Source organism: Gobius niger (assembly GCF_951799975.1).
Source record: "Gobius niger genome assembly, chromosome: 5".
In the NCBI taxonomy this organism is placed as follows: domain Eukaryota; kingdom Metazoa; phylum Chordata; class Actinopteri; order Gobiiformes; family Gobiidae; genus Gobius; species Gobius niger.
In genome coordinates this window covers 28,869,018-28,886,380 of record NC_136856.1, presented here as the reverse complement: position 1 = coordinate 28,886,380, position 17,363 = coordinate 28,869,018, and the positions used below count along the sequence as shown (strand labels likewise).

At 42.5% G+C, this 17,363-nt stretch overlaps 1 protein-coding gene across 7 annotated transcripts in view; it reads right to left on the bottom strand.

The window, feature by feature from the left end:
* The window catches only part of LOC306963634 (teneurin-3), a 360,281-nt gene that overhangs the window by 97,300 nt on the left and 245,618 nt on the right, over window positions 1-17,363 (bottom strand). For all 7 annotated transcript variants that reach the window (XM_079557215.1, XM_079557217.1, XM_079557216.1 and 4 more), the window contains 3 exons: window positions 16,075-16,221; window positions 11,411-11,627; window positions 1,576-1,695 (listed from right to left, as the gene is read on the bottom strand). In XM_079557215.1, the coding sequence (XP_079413341.1) occupies window positions 1,576-1,695; window positions 11,411-11,627; window positions 16,075-16,221 (484 nt within the window). The remainder of the gene's footprint in view (window positions 1-1,575; window positions 1,696-11,410; window positions 11,628-16,074; window positions 16,222-17,363) is intronic.

The following is a 17,363-nucleotide window of genomic DNA, read 5'->3' as shown; positions in this document are numbered from 1 at the left end:
TTAAACAGCCTCTCCAGCACACTGACATTTGCATGAGGAATTGTTCTAGGGCGCTTTGTGCTGTGGTTTCATTTGTTTTGTTTGGGATAAGCGCCAGTACAAGTCTCGCATTGTTAGATGGGGCAGATTTTCCTTGTGCGAGCACTGGGCGTTCTAAAGACGGCGGCCAAGTGTTTACCAAACATCTGTCCGAAGAGTAACAAAAGTGGAGCTAATGACGAAGCCCTGGCTAACGTCACTTCTCAAAGTTACAGCTAAGTACTTTTGTGTTGAAAGCAATTGAAGAGCCTGGATTGTCATTTAATTCTGTGCTTAATGAAACTGCCCATCGGAAACTTAAAGCATTGAACACAATAGCGGCTTAATTATGTTTTTAATTACAGCGCTCTCTGTCGGATTAATTGCTATTTTAAGATTAACTCCAGAGCAAATGTAAATAAATACTAATGCTAACTTGTACCTGCTTTTCTGCAGCAGATGTTTCTAAAGTCCCTCTCTTTGCTGCTCTCAGCAACTAATCAGAATCCCCGGTGCCATAACTTTGACAAATGAGACAAGCTTTCCTGTGAAGCGGCCAGTTAGGTCCAATCAGGAGGGGAGGGGCTTGATTGTTTACCCTTGAAATTTCTTATTTCAAACGCAACCTTGCCTCATTCTGATTTCCAACCGAGTTAAGCCATAAGCCACGCCCCCACAAACTCTGACTGGATGGCATTCCAAATGCAGCTTTTTCATTTGGCTTTATTAAGTTAATAGTGCAGTTTTCCAAATGTTTAAGGTTAGGGTTAAGTTTGGGGTTAGGAAAAAGGATTTGGTTAGAGTTACAACAATGTGCGGGGCGGGATCATGGCATAACTGAGTTGGAAAGCGGAAAGACGCTTCAACCTTACAGATAATCACTTTAAAGAGACTAGTTGCAAGTTGGTCATTTTATGCTCACTACTGCCACCTCAGGTCTTACGCGTAACTGCAGTCTCTATATTAAGCTCGTGCATGACGGCACTTCAGACCCAAAGTAACAACTTTTTGAGTGACAGTGCAGGATTTTAGTGGCAGTTGTGGTGAATAGGTCTGAGCTCATTCTACACATTAGGACATGGCTGGAACATATAGGGGGAGGAAAATACTTTGTTTTAACATTTGTAAACTCCATATAGTCCCTTTAAGTCAGAACGAAAGTGTATCTTTTTTCATTTAAACATGTTGGCTTTGTAACATTACATCATGTCATGTACTGCTTTTCATGTAGAAGGTTGCCCATACTCTTTATGTTTTCTAAAAATCTTGTCACTGGGCCCTACTGGATGTCAAAGGTCCATTTTCATTCAAAACATACTTTCTATCAAAATATTCGCATTTGTGTGAAATGTGTGTAGTATTGCGTTACCAGACTGTGCGGTTTCCAGCAATAGAATGTTCCGTTGACAAAATTCATGAAGATGCAAAGTGAAAAGAGCGAGGCTTAACCCCTGGGCTAACTCCCGTGTACATAAGCGCTCATGCTTATTTGGACATGCTAATCCATGTTGATAGACGCGCGCGTCTGGTGCTGCGTACAAAGAGGATCTCGCTTACATGCCGTCCTGCCGGGTGATGGTGTAGCCGTACTCCGGGTAGTGCGGGAAGGACACGTTGACTCCGATCAGCGGCGTCCCGTCTCCCGTGAGCACCTGACCTCTGATGACCGACGCCAAGCTGCACGGACAAGCAAACATACATAAACAAATGGTAAACATGACAATATCAGCCACCGCTTACTGAAAGATAATAGAAGCTACATAAAACAATGATCAGGGAAAACATGTGGACATTTTCTGTTTGGAGATTTTCCAAACATCTCTCTCTCATTGAGTTGTATTGGCCCCTATTCATCATGTTAAGAGCCATAATAAATGGTTAAAAATGGTTAAAATAATAGTCTGAGCTACAGTATAGTGTAACGAATCAGCATTTAACTCATTGACTGCCAATGACGTCTATAGACATCAATTAGGTTTTTCAATGGGAACAGCTGCAGCAAAGCCTTGAGCATGTCTGTTGTTAAAATCTTAGTTGTGCTGCCTACTGCTGCCACCTAGTGACTCAATAAAATAACTACAAGTTCTTTTATTGAGTCACTAGGTGGCAGCATTGCTCTTTCGTTTTCTCAGCTTTTTGGTCAGAAATAGCATTTTGGGTGATTTCACCTATTTTCTACGGATGATTACTAAAGAATGGAAAGAGGTACAAACACATTTTTTTTGTAGATGATAAAAGAGTGTCTAATCTGGGTTTCGTGTTGACATAGATCTAGACCTAAATTTTCTATGGGTCTTGAAAAAACAGTCAAAATCCTGAAAAACCTCTGGCAGTGGGGAGCTCTCTGATTTGAAAATGGCTGACAGTCAATGAGTTAGTAAGTGGATCGAGGTGGTGAAGAAGGGTGGAGGTGACCTTCTTTATCCTCTGTGGGAGCAACCTGAAGGTAAAGAGTGTAGTGAGTGTATAAGCAGTGTGAGGTTGAACAATTCAACAACCCAAGTCTGGTGTTTTGTAGCCCACTACTACTACTACACAATCTTTCCAACCTGTAGCTCCCCAAACCCATGCATAACTTATACAAATATCAAAATCGTAATATCAGAAGGACAAAATAACAAAATTTAGAGATATCGGTTTTAAACTTTTGATGTAGATTACTGATATAAGCTCGAAGGAACAAAATGTATTGTAAGTTTCCAAAATGTGACAGTGACAAAATCTATATAATGGATGGAGCCAGGTTTTGATCTATGTTTTTTTTTTTTACTTGCAAACATATCATAGATTTTGCTGTGTAAAACTTAAAAACGTTAAAAAGACTAAGACAAAACTCTATTTGATGTCAAAATGAATGCCTAAGTAAACTAAAAAACATGCTAGCGCCACAACGACAACGCGCGCACCTCACAACTGTCATTCATTTGCCGGCGGCGCTAGCATGGGCTTGTCAGTTGCCGACGTACAGAAGCGCGCCCGTCAGTAGCAGTTACTCATGAAAACATCTGGCGAACACAGCTCCTCTCTGTCTCTATTTACTCCACTTAAAAGCCCCATAATTCAACCAAATGAGCTGCAGGAGACACTGGGCTGTCCACAGTATCTTTTGCACCATCTTGCACGTTTATTGCAGCGCTTTCTTTTATTCCACAAGGAAATATAAATGGATGTGCTGAATTCCGACTTGAGCCCTATTTCTAATAAAAACGCTGTTATGCAAGCTATTATGCAAAGACGAGATGTGGCACACAAAGCCAAGTTTAGCTCTTAAGGCAACGTAATTTATGATGCTCGGGGGAATAAAAGGAAAAGTGCAAAATAGAGGGCTTTATATCCAACTGGGAAAAGCATGTGGCGTTTCATGTCTGTGTTTTGAGTTCAAACTGTATTTTTTCCCTTTTACCTCATCTTTAAGGAGCACAAAGAATCATTGAAGTTGTCAACCACCCACTTCATATATGGTAAAATTAGTTAATGAGCTCAACTTATATAGTGCTTTTCTACTTTCATTAGGCCCAAAGCGCTTTACAGCAAGGAACCAGTCACCCATTCATTCGCTCATTCATACACAAATGTACGCAGACACTGGAGGCAAGGAGGGTGAAGTGTCTTGCCCAAGGACACAACAACAGTGTGCATCCTCAGGAGCTGGGACCTTCCCATAGATACAGACGGCATCTCTGGAATCGCCCATATATGGTCATGTTTGAAAACAGTTGAGGGGGAAAACAATTTTGATAATTATTCAAAAACTACTTTAACAAATGCTGAATTATGAATACAGTTTCTACTAAATAAAGATCCCCTCCTGGAACCGCCACCTTAACGTGGTGGAGGGGTTTGAGCACTTGAATGATCCTGTGGGCTCTGTTGTCGGGGGCTTTGTGCCCCTGGTAGGGTCTCCCAGGGCAAACAGGTCCTAGGTGACGGGTCAGACAAAGAGCCGTTCAGAAGCCCCTTATGAGAGACCAACAGGCCCGGTTAGAATCGTGAGGCGGTCCTCCCGTGGACCCACCACCTGCAGGAGGAGCCATAAGGGGCTGGTGCAATGTGATTACGACCCGGAAACGGACAAGTGGAAGAAAATGGATGGATGGATAAAGAAAGAAACAAAGACATGGAGAGGAGCAAAGTGGTTCAACAGCCCATAAATACATAAATAACAGAGAATGCTAACATGATGCTACATGTTAGCATCGGGCAAGTGCTAACGGTTAGCTAGCGCTAGCTACAACTGCTGTTTTTTCACTTCTACTGAACAATCTGCTGTGAGAAAATATCCATATGGGCCCAATTTACATTTGACTTTATTTGCATGTGATAAATAAGTTTATATTCCACCAGAAAATGGCTAAAAAGAGTGAAAAATGGTGTTTCCCAAAATATTCTATTTTTTCCCTCAGCGAGGCCACGCCCCCTTCTATGACGAGATGCTGTCTGTATCTATTATGAGATGACCAGCTCTACCAACTGTGCCACTGTCGCTGATCAATCATCAATATCATCAATATCATCAATATTGGCATAAAGAGTATCGTATCATGCTGCAAAATATCACGATATATCGCTAAAACAATATGTATTTGCCACAGTCCTACAAATGATGTTCTGATAGTAAATTTAATACGAAACATGTCTGAAATGATAGTGAAAGATGGCGCGTCAAGTGGATTTCCATTAGAACTAGGCCGACTGTGCAGTCTGGGATATAAATTTCCTCTTGATGCGAGACATTGCAAAGCTCTGCAGAACTCAAAAATGGCTGATGTGTCAAGAAGGCGCACTTTGTCGAGGATTCACAACAACAGAATCCAGCGCCGCAGGCAAACCGACACAAAGGGGAAACACATTTTAAGAGCTCCGCAAAAGAAAGTAATACCATGCCATGACATGAGGGGAATTGTACTTTGGAGACAAGTGTCATAAGTTCAGTTGAATCTAAAGCTAGAAAACAAGTTCGGCCGACGACATGAATCGCAACCATATTGAAACGGCAATTTGAATCGTTGCGGAAAGCAAAAATAGACCTAATGCCTTCAAACAAGAAAATATCCAGTCTTTTCACATATAAAACCTCCTAACCTTGTGTTAATCATACCTGCAAATTTGAACTGGTTAAAATTTTAAAATCCCTGCTCACTTTGAAATTGAAGGTTGAACCGAATGCCTCCTTCTCACCTGGCAGCAGCCGAATATAGCTCCCCTGTTAGCGAGCAAAGAGCAGTGGCAGTGGAGCGGGCCCCGGGTTAAATGCGTTTCTTAGGGGCATCTCTGTGGTAGTTAGTCCTGCATGGAGGAGCATTACTCATTCACTTGTGCTCGGCGGATGTCCCTGCTGGCTAATGGATCGGCCGCTGGTCCAAAGGTTGTCCACCTCCAGGGCTCCCTCTACTCTTTGCTGGGTGGAAAAGTGCTCTCCGGTCGGCGTCTTGGCATTATGAATCACACAAATGCAAGGCTCATACATAGTCACATTATGGCCTGCTGTGTGATTATTTATAACAGCGACACGGGCCGGTAGGTAAAGTTGTTCATTTGTGCCTTGGGTGTAAAAATGAAATGGTATGTCCAGACAGTCATATTAATCTCTTCTTAGTTTTGTGTTGCACCAAGCGGACATAAAAAAGGTCCTAATAAGGTAACTATAGGGACAAAAGTGTACAGTATTCTATGGATCTCATGCTGCAATCATGTCAATCTGCCTCATACTCATGTGTATGAAACGATATTGCAAATAAAAGAAATACAATGGGACACAAGGGTTGTCCTGATACCAATTTTACCCAATGCAATTAAAACTTGGGATCAGGGTGGCCACCGATACACAGTACGATATGTAAAAAGACATAAAGCAAAGACAAGGGTCAAAGGTCAGTGCCTTACTCTACTTTAAAGACAAAGTGAAGGCACCAAAGAGGGTAACATGAATCCTTTCTCTGTGATGATTGGACGGCAGTCTGAGTGCTAGTGTAGCGTTAGCCACGTTTCAGTATTCACCGTAGCTCACATCACAGAATCTGTTTGGTGATTTGGATCGGATACTCGCCAAAATGCAAAAATAAAGGTTTGATCAAAGTGTTTTATGATCTGACTCGGCCTTCCCCTTGATTAACTTTACACGCAGCCTGACATTTAAAAAAAAATCACCACAAAAAAAGGCACACACTCCCTTTAGCTTTGATTACGGCACGCGTTCGCTATGCCAATAAGCGCATGCAATGTCAAAAGATCCAGTGTCGCATTCATTTTTCACCAAGATCTTGTAGTGATGATGGTCGAGTGTGACCACAGCGCAAAGCCTTCACTAGCACATCCCAAAGATTCTCAATGGGGTTAAGATCTGGACTCTGTGGCGGCCAACCCATGTGTGAAAATGACGTCTTGTGCTCCCTGAACCACAATGTGAGCCTGATGAATCTGGCATTGTCTTGCAATATGCCCGTGCCATCAGGGCAGAAGAAAAATCCACTGAATAACCTGGTCGATCAGGATGCTCAGGTCGTCGGATGAGCTCATTCTTTTGCCACAGTGTTCCTGAACCTAGACCTGACCAACTGCGGCATCAGTTGCATCCAGGTGGCGACTTTCCTTTGGTCGTGTAATGTTATTTCATCAGCCGCACCAATTCAAACCCGGTCCCAGGGTGACCTGTGTGTCACAAGCAGTCACTGGGCACACCTTTATATGAATTCAAATCAGTCTCAAACTGTTTATGCGGCCTCGCGCTCCGCTGAAGGAGTGTGCGCCATAGTGGCTCTTATGTTAAACGAGGTCTTTGTTTGAGAGGAAGACATCACTATATTTCTCCATCAAGCCGTAATCATGGCGGCTTTGCGAGCGCGGGAGGTGAATTTTAAACAACCCTCCTCCACATTTGTCACCGGAGGGGCCAACGGTTGTCTCATTTTGCCACTTTATCTGCGGGTCATTACGTGTATGAGACAGGAATGATCAACAACGCTAGCTTCTCGCACGCTTGGCACGACCCTTCTCCCATTCTTTATTTACCCGCTCGCTAAAACAAGGCCACTTAAGAGCGCGCTGGCAGTTCGCTGCCTTCTCGCCCCGCGTCTCTATTCATCTTCGGGGGGGGGGGGGCAGACGGATGCTGGCGGAGTCCAAACAAACGCCAAGTCACACCACCTGCTTTGGAAGCGCAGAAATGAATCGCAAAATGCACGCGTCCTTATCCGTCACGCAGGCCCGGTGGAGAGCGGCCATCTGAAAGCCCGATGGGGGGGTTCGTGCGGGACATGCGATACGCCTGGTGGACCAAAGGGAGATGGGAAGGGGGGGGAGGGGGGGGGGGGGAGATATCACAGTATAACCACAAGACATGTTTTATTCTCTGTACAAGGGACAAGTTTGCCGTTGAAATGTGAAATCGGAGCGCACCGTGAAATGGGCTGCCTATTCTTCAGGTGAACACAATGGTTTCTTGGAGAGGTATAAAGAGAAGAAGAAGAAGAAAAAAAAAAACCTTTCGCAGTTTCATTTCTGTGCCTTCAGACCTATTTATTTATGAATACAGCACAAGCATGTACACACCTGGAATAGAGCATTTGATAGATTTAGGTCCACAAACAAATTTACTACCTGACAACGGTTACTATTGTTACACATGTACAATGGTAGATGTGTTGCAGCGTGAGCCAGGTCAGAAAAAAAGAAAAAAAAAAGCTACCTATAAAGCATTTACAGACACAAGTTATAAATGGATTCAAAATGGAATAACAAATAACAAACTATGACAAAATGTTTGTGAGCAAGGAGTTAATGATATTTACTTGAAGTTGTTGTGAAACATTTTGTAAAGCATCGGTTCATTATTACTTTAGTCCGTTATTAGTTCATCATCAGATTTGTTTTTAAATGTTGCATGTTATTAGATGCTTTCTGAAATAAAACAAAATCCTTTATAAATGTGTCCATTCATTTTTAACCACAGATATATGAGTAACATGTGAGGTTATCTGAATTAAGGCATAATGTCTTATAACTGAGTAGATCTAAATATTACCTTATGAACCATCTCTGGGTCCCAGAGTTAGGACGAAACACTGTGATGCCGCGTTTCTGGTTTATTGTGTCTAAATCTGGAACAGAAACTCTGACAATGTTCGAATCCAGGCTGAAAACAGTTCTTTTTAGCTAGAAGTCGGCCGGCAAATAAATCAGGCCGATATTTGGGGATTTTACAATATCGGCATCGGCCATTCTAGCGCCGATAAAGCCGATATCTCCTGGACCGAAAGCCTTTTTTTTGCATTGGAAAAAGCTTTAAAAAGAGTCCTCAAACAATTTCCTAGGCCTCAGGGGTACAAAGAAACATTGTGATGAAAACTGGTTAGCTACAAGTTTATTAAACACAAGTTTCACCAAATAAACCTCAGTGGATATGGACATGCTGTACGCCATTTTGAAGCACAGAACCTGGAACATCCAATCGCTCAGTTAGCTTTAATCAATGATTGAATCACCTAAAGTAGTAAAATAAAATCGGCCACTGCTGGAGTAGCCAAGTATTTATGTTTTTATTTAGCATTATAGACCAGACATTTGGAAAAATCTATTATTATTATTATAAATATTGCTCAAAAATATCGGCCGTGTATCTCGGCATCGGCCAATAAAAATCCAAAATAATCGGCATCGGCCTTAGAAAAACCCATATCTGTCGACCAATATTTTTTGCTGTGCACATGACGACTGAAAGCATGTTATCGATTTTATCTTTTAATGTCATTAATTCATTATTATATTGATGTTTTATGGATGGATATGATCTGTCTACTAATGTTGTAACTGTGAAGCACTCTGCGTAAGTATTGAGCTCTATGAATAAGCCCGCCTTGCTTTATTATCTTTATCATCAAACAATTTTTATGCCCATTTTTTTTTATGCCAGGGCCATTTTGTGTTTTTGAACTTGCCAAGGAGGCCCAGACCATTTAAGGTTTAGGGAGTTTTAAACAAGTAAATTACTTTAATAGACTAATTGCAGTAAATACATAAAACAGCTTGGGAAAAAAAGCCCCCCCCAAAGTGTGTGAAGTGTGAGTGAATGAATAAGACATTGTTATGCTACGTTGAGCAAATACAACAAATGAATATTATTATTACACAGTGCATTAGGCCGCATTCCCTCACTTTGAACTGGTGCACTCTCTGTCCCAATGGCTGAATGATGCAAAGCACTAAAGTATGATGTGAGACTCAGACTTCCAGCACAAGACGCATTTTGATTGGTTCATATAAATGAAGTTGGAGTCTAGAGTACTGTGTATATGACGTACAATTTCAAAATGGCTGACTGAGCACTCCAACCACTTTTGTTCATTGATATTATGAAGAAATTAGACACAATGTATCCTCGTGTGAACAATTCCAGCACACAGAGTAAACAAAGAGGTTAGCGTGAGCTCCTAGGGTTTAAAAGCTTCACCAATTTAGTTCAAAGTAGTGTTGCACATGTTTGCAGAGCAGTTTAACATGTTTCTGAACACAAAACTAACTTCAACATAAAGATAAAAAGGCAAAGGACTATTCTGAGCTGCAGAGCAAATTCTGGAGCTAGACATGAGATAGACAGTAAGCTGAAGACAATGAGGAGGGGATTATGGAGGAACGGGCCGGGGGAGACTGCCTCTTTCTATATTTTCACTAAAGCACGCTATTTACATAGGGATTACTTTAAACTATTGGAGGAAATATTCCCCAAGCCCTGTGCACACAGCCGGCAATCATTTTTCTCTCCATCAGCGGCAAAACAAACGCACTTGTGATGGGTCTGAGCCCAAGTGGAGAGCAGTGAGCAGTGGTGGAGCTTGAACATTGATTTATTCAGACTCTGTGTGTTCAGGCTTTGGGTGAGGAACAGGAGTTTTCATGCAATATACTATAGCACTCAAACAGTCATTGTTCCAAAAATGGGTTTATTTTATCTCTCTATCTTTGTTTTTAGCTTATTGCTTAAGACAGTCTAGTGTTCACTGCCGTTTATACTGCATGACCCAAAAAAAAACAGAACAGTAAGTAATATACATGCTTTTCAGTCATGTTACTTTTGTTGTTTTGGTGGCCATTTTGAATACCGAAGTAGAATTATGCAGTACTACAACATGTAGCAATATCTCTACTCAGGATGAAAATGAAAGACAACTGATCGACAGTGGCATTTTTATGTACCCATAATCATTGCTCATGAGTTTATGTCAAGAAACCTGGGTGTCGGTGTTTAAGCTGATCAAGACGTTAGCATGCTACCGGTTAGCATGCTACCGGTTAGCATTTAGCTTCAACAGTTCAGCTCTGACCTCTCCAAGAGAAAGCCCTGAACCACAAACATCTGGCCTCCGATAAAACATGTGACAGAGGTCAGAGCTGAGCTGTTACTGTATTTCCTCAGGGTTCATGTGTTTTGACAGTTGGTTGACAGTTGCTAACCGGTAGCATGCTAACGTCTTCAGCAGCTTAAACACTGACTCAGACTGAATCTCTGTTGACATGACAAACTGTAAAAATCACAGTGAAAGCTTTTCTGTTGCCTCTTTGATGTGTTGATTTAGTCTTCAGAGTGAAGCAGATCTTTAGTAAATCCTGCTGTAGTTCGACAGACAGAGCTGCTACGTCTGTGCCACATTTGCTGGTTATATCTCATAAACGTGCGTCTCTGGGGCCGTGTTTTTAATGTTATCTTCTTGAGCAATGACAATGAGTTCATAAAAATGCCACTGTCAATCAGTTCTTTCATTTTCTTCCTGAGTAGAGATATTGTTACATGTTGTAGTACTGCATAATTCTACTTCGGTATTCAAAATGGCCGCCGGAACGATGCGTGATGTCATTGGAAATGCATGTATATGGACTTTTTAAAATTGTTTGTGTCATGCAGTGTATAACATTTCAAACAACTAACTGGTAACTGGTTACATATCCAGTAATCGGACATGGAACAACAATGGTGCAAATAGAGACGTCTATTTTATGAGTATGTCAAGTTAAGATACATAAGTAATGCAGCCTAATCAAATATTAGCTTAAGAGAGCACAAACTCCCTTACATTGAAGCGGGCAATGTCAAGGGAATCAGTTTAAAGCTTATGGAAGCACTCAGAGATATCCCCTTATGTAAAAATCATTTGCCGTATCTAATAAAATGTATATTTAATTTGCGGGGATTGAAGCCACTTGATCGGCGTCTCTTTATTAAAAGCCGGTGGCGGTGGCATCTCTGTAAACACACTTGTCAGCTCCTCTCCCAAAGACAAAGTGATTCCTGTGACGTTTTGAAGAGGACGCGCAAACGCAGGTGCCTCTCCCCACCGGTAATGAGACAGCAAACAGCCCGCCATAATTACGGCGCTGTCACACACACACCCCGAGCGCTTACCTGCTATTGAAGGGGTTATCCGAGGCCACCGCGTGACTGCCGCCCGGCCCGATCAGGAAGCCCACGCGCTCGTAGAAGCCCTTGGAGGTGGGCAGGGAGGCGGAGCTCTGGAGCTGGGCGGCCATGACGGCGGGGTCCGGGGAGCCGCGGCAGTAGCTCTGACCCTGGCAGGCCATCTGAGAGCAGCAGTCCGGGTCCATGCAGTCCACAAGTCCATCTGGAACCAAGGGGGGGGACAGGACAGATCAGAGAGCGCAGGGCGGAAACAAGGACACACAGAAACCGTCCATTTAGTCCTATGTTCTTTTACTTTCAGCGGGGTTTGATTTGATTGACGACAGACGCTCTTCCTAATGCAAGCAGCCATACTGAGGTATACCAGTTTTATTCTGTTGTAGTGGAGGGATTTCTTTGCTACCACAGGCCCATATTGTAAATTTCTTACAAGCATCAACAGAATAAAGAAAGTGGACAATTTGAAAAATCTCATGTCCCAGGATCTGAGCTGCTGTAGTGACACGGGAACCATCAAGTAAAAACTAGGGCTATTATCGGATGCCCCTCAATGTCTTCCTGCTGTGCGCACTACAACTGCACTGGTCTTTCCATGCAGTTCACACTACGACGTGCACAGTGCCGCTGAGCGCTGACAGAGGCAGAAAGAGCTGCATGTGCTGCTGATATCCACCACAATTTGAGTGATCTTTATGAATGAAACTCCATGGCAGAAATCTGCACCGGATAGAAGTCTCTGTAAACTCCACAGCTACAGGGACTGGTCACGGTCAACTTGAAGGGGAGGACATAGTTCTGTGGCAACTGTTGTGAATGTGAAAATGATCTGTTTTTAATGAAATTATACGCCTTTTAAATTGTATTTTTTATTGTGTGCAGCACTTATAATAAAACTTGATTGATTGGCCACATATGGGCAATGGAAGGCTGCATAGACGGGCAGCAGTGCTTGTTTAAGCTTAAGAGTGATTATTTAGCATTTTCATTGCCAAAGTAAATTGTGCTTAGGCAGCTTCATATTAGGCATTTAATAATGCAAAACAGGCCATTTGTTATAAATGAAAACAAATCAAGTCCCTAAACTGAAACACTGTATCTATTTGACAGACTTGTTTCTAGGGGATTAACAGCAGGAATTGAAACCAGTGCAGCTGCTCTGGGGCCCAGGATCCTGAGGGCCCCAGTGATGCACAGGCATAGCTTCTACTTGCTTACTTCACTTATACTTTACTTATCCAAAACCTTATGCCACTGCTTGCTTGACTTGCTATTTTACGATCATTCACAATTTACCTTTATTAAATTTGTGTCAGATTTGTGATTTATAGGTTGGATTTTTTTTTATTGATTCCCTGCACTATTGGAAACCTTTCACAGCCGCACCACCGAGAGCCTCCTGACTGTCAGCATCACAGTGTGGATGAGGGGGGCAGCACTCGGCAGGAACGCCTGGCCCTCAGGAGAGGAGTCAGCTCGGCAGGAACAACCTATAGATCAGCCTACCCGCAGGACACCTGGGAGGGCATTTATATTGAGAGACGCCAACGCAGGAATGAAATGAAGGTGAGAGACACCAGCCATCCGGGTAACAGCCTGCTCTCCCTGCTGCCATCAGAGGTGACACCGCCTGCTCTGGACTAAGACTGAGAGGATGCGGAGGAGCTTCTATCCTGAGGCCATCAGGCTGCTAAATCAAGCTGAGTCCTAACTCCCTTTGATATATACTGTATGTGTGTAACGAAAACAAAAAATATATATTACATTATATATTTTAAGCGTTTCTTTCATGTTTTCGTGTTTTTTTTTTTGGTCACCTTTTTGACACTCATTCGTGGCTTTCTTGTTGCCTTTTTCATCACTCTTTAGTCGTGTGTTTTTACCGCTTTTTTCATTGTGTTACTGTTGCTTTTCCGGCACGTTTTTTGTCACTCTTTCGCTTTTAGGGCGCGGGGTTAAACGATTATCTCGATACATTACAGCTGCTGTGGAGATTTGAAGGACATTCCTTTTCTCGCTGGAGCGACAGGAGACTTGTGAGCCTGCGCCGTGGCAAAGTCTATCATGTTTCTGTATCGCTGATCGAGCCTGAGAGCCCCGGGTCCAGAGCCAAAAGTCCCCAATGGTGCAAACACAACGCTAATGGGAGGCGAAGGCAGGGCTCTTAAGACGACTGCAGGTCCGGGGTGCCGCGCTTGATTCTGACCGAGGGCAACTCTTGCTAAATGAAAATTGTATCAAGGGCCAAAGATTAACATAGTGCTCAAGGCTTGTAGCTCCTGTTGAAGTAGAAAAAAAAAAATACTACAGTCATCGCGCTGGAGTCATGAACTCACTGACTGGTTGTATGTCTTTTAAGATGTGGACTCGACTGCAGCTAATTTTGTGTACAGAATATGAAAATGTGGCTGTGGCTTGATAGTGTCTGTTGGAGTGGGACCCTGCAACATTGTTTTTTTGCTGCTCTGCCCATGTTTTTTTCTTCTTCTATGGGCTCTTCCTTGCGAGACTTCAGAGATGAGTTCGGGGCTCCTGTTTTTGCTGGCGTGGATTTTTCGAATATGCAACTTTATTCCGCTGGCAATACCTTCATTATTTAAAATGAAAAGGGTTGCAGTGCACTGTGATTCTCTGTGAAGCGGGGGGGTTGTAGGTAAACCAGCGGACTTTCAGACAGTGACACTCCAACACATTCAACTTCCTTTAAGTCGATCTTTCGGGTATCTGTACTTTCCCTGACTATTTACTTTTACTTCCTACTTTTCAAACACAAGTATCAATCTAACCCCCTTCAATATCTCTGTGAATTAATGATTTGATGATAATTGGTAACACTCCATTTTGAGATAAACAGCAAGCGCTCATTAACAAAATAATATGTTGGGTTTGGTTAATTAGCTTTTAATTAATTGTCAAAAAGCCATATTCTGACTTTTGCACTTTTGCATTTATAAACTCCTAATTACTGCCTATAAGTATGAAGTTAGTTGTATGTATTGTTGTACATAAATACGACTGTTATTAGAGGTCAGTTACCCAGGCATTATATATATATTTTTTTTAATCTTATTAACACTTAATAAACACAGCCAATGTCTTTGTAATGCAACACCCCCTATTGTGTTAAAGTGATTGTCAGTAAGTTTAAATGTTTTACAAATGTAACGGATAGCATTTAACTGACTGCCTGGGCCTTTAATTTGACGTAATATATAAGTATTATGAGAAACATGTATTTTTTAAGTCCCTCCTTGTGTTGATCTTGGCAGCTAATCAGAATCCCCGGTGCCATCACTTTGACCAATGAGACGAGCTCTCCTGTGAAGCGGCCAGTCACGGCCAATCGGGAGGGGAGAGGGTGGAGCTTGATCGTTTATTTTTTAAACTACTATCTCTCACTCCTTATTATACAACCTTGCATACTATCACGTTAATAGTGTCTAACAAATTATTAATTATACAGAAAAAGGCTCCCCATTGTAAAGTCATAATCCCAACTTATAAGGAAACAATGAAGTGTTAATATAATAAAATGAAGAGCTACCATATATTTTATCGAGATCAAACATTGTGTATTTTTTAACTTATACGTGTATAGCTACAGTTATCACATTTAAGATACAAGGCATTTAACTAGATTTTTTTTACTTTATTCAATTTATGATAACTTATATAGCTTATATATATAGCTTTTCTTAAAGCTGCCCTATGCAACATTTTCTGACAAAAACCTTGACCTTTCAGTGACCCAGCGGCTATATGGGTGGTTAGCTTAGCGCCATTACTTTCCATCACGGTGGCTCCTATGATGCTTCTGGTATATTAAATTGGATTTATTTCAGTTTTTTTTTTAGGATTTCTGGTTTTCGGATTGGACTGTATATGTAACCACGGATACAGTTCAATCAGCAGTGAAAACCTAAAAACAATTGATCCCCGAGCGTCCTACAGGCTATCGTAAAGGTGCATTGCTAACCACCCAAGCATCTGCTGGGTCACTGAAAGGTCAAATACATAATAACTTCAACTTTATTTTCACATAAAAAGCTGCATAGTGCACCTTTAAGAAAAGGAGTTGCAGCGGTACTTTTCTCTTTTTTGAGTTTTGACATTTCGGATTTCTACATTTTAATTCTGATCATGTTAGTCACAAACTGCAACATTTAGCTAAAGATGGTCAAGTTTAAAGAGGACACTCAAGTCATTTTCTTTAATTGCCTTGACATATCCAGGCTTAAGTCTTTGCAGGTTTTGTAGCTCACAACAGTTGGAGACCACTGTTGTACTGCAATATAGATATTAGGCCCAATTACTGCCCTGCCTGCATTATTACTGTATGTACTTTATAAACTGTGTGGCCTCAAGTGAACTCTGGAATCCACAGAACAGGCCTCTAACAAAGGCCCACATCCTGCACAGCTTTAAGTGCTTTCTAATTGATCTCCAGCACATTCCCCTGCATGCTGTTGAACAATCTGCTGCGGCCACATTTGCATATCCTTCCCACTGCTGCATTATGTATGATTGATTTGTTGTGTTTGTTTGCGGCGTCACCGAGGAGCCACATCAAAGCCCCGTTTCCTCCTCTTTACTCCGAGCTAATCGCCGCGCGGTGGAATAAAAAAAAGGAATAAAAAGATGGCCGCCCTCACCTCCCTCGTTATCCTTGCCGTCGGAGCAGAGCGTCTCCGTGGCCACGTCGCAGCCCAGGCCCCTCCATCCCGACTGGCAGATGCAGTGCCACACGTTCTGGTCCAGGACGCACCTCCCGTTGTTGTTGCACAGCCCCGGGCAGCCGTCTGTCAAGCACATCGAGCACGCGTCAGACACGTGGCGGTGGCCCGGGCCGAGCGGGGGGGGGGGGGGGGGGGGAGGGGGGTGGTGGGGGTTAGGTGATCGAAGGTGGGGGAGGAAGGGGGGAGGGACATAAGTGGTGAGGGGGACGATCAGAGATGATAGGAGGACATATACAGTACAGCTCTGACAGGACTGAGGGGGGTCGGGGGGGGGGGGGGGGGGGGTGAGAGGGAGGGGTGGGGGGTTGAGGAGGGCTGTCCTTTCACATGAGGTCCAGGTGGGATACAGATTGTGTAAATGCGGTGGTATTTGAAATCTCTCATCATGCATTTAGCATAATCTGTTTTAAGCAATACAAGGGTTGCCATGTGTGTGGCATAGGTCTGAGAGGCACACTCTGGAGAACTTAAAGCACACTTTTGTCTGGAAAGCATCTGTGGACAGATCAAATCGACTATAAGGCTCGATTCAGTTTGTTTGCCTTTTGCAGTGCATAAAAAGATGGCCGCCCGCACCAACTTTTTGAAGAAGCACAAGTAGCTGAATGTGCACTTTCAAACGTTCACACATAAAAATAAAAAAAAGTTTATTTAAAACAAAAAATCAACTTAAGATAATTAATATGCGGCACGGTGGCCTCACAGCAAGAAGTGGGCCTTTCTGTGTGGAGTTTCAATGTTTCTCTCCCCGTTTATGGATATGTTTCCTCCGGCCACTCCAGTTTCCCCACGTAATAACACCTTTGGAGCACTTCCACTTTACTGCGCAGACGTCAAAGTGCTTCTAAGGTGTTATTACGCCTCACAATATAGTACACCTTTCTATCCGCTTAGGAAATCATACATGTTTGCTTTTGAGTAACTATACTTGGATCGTGTAACCGCTCATATATTTAAATGGGGAAAATGTGGAAGAGCTTGGTCACTTCTAACTTCACCCCCATTTGACCCATAGAGGAGAGGAGGAGAGGCTAGATAGATACAGACGGCATCCCTGGATTCGCCCATATATGGTCATGTTTGAAAACAGTTAAGGTGGAAAAACAATTTAGAGAAAAATCTAAACTTTCTTTAATAAATGCTGAAATATGAATTTAGTTTTCTACTTAATAAAGATGCAAAGACATGGAGAGGAGCAAAGTGGT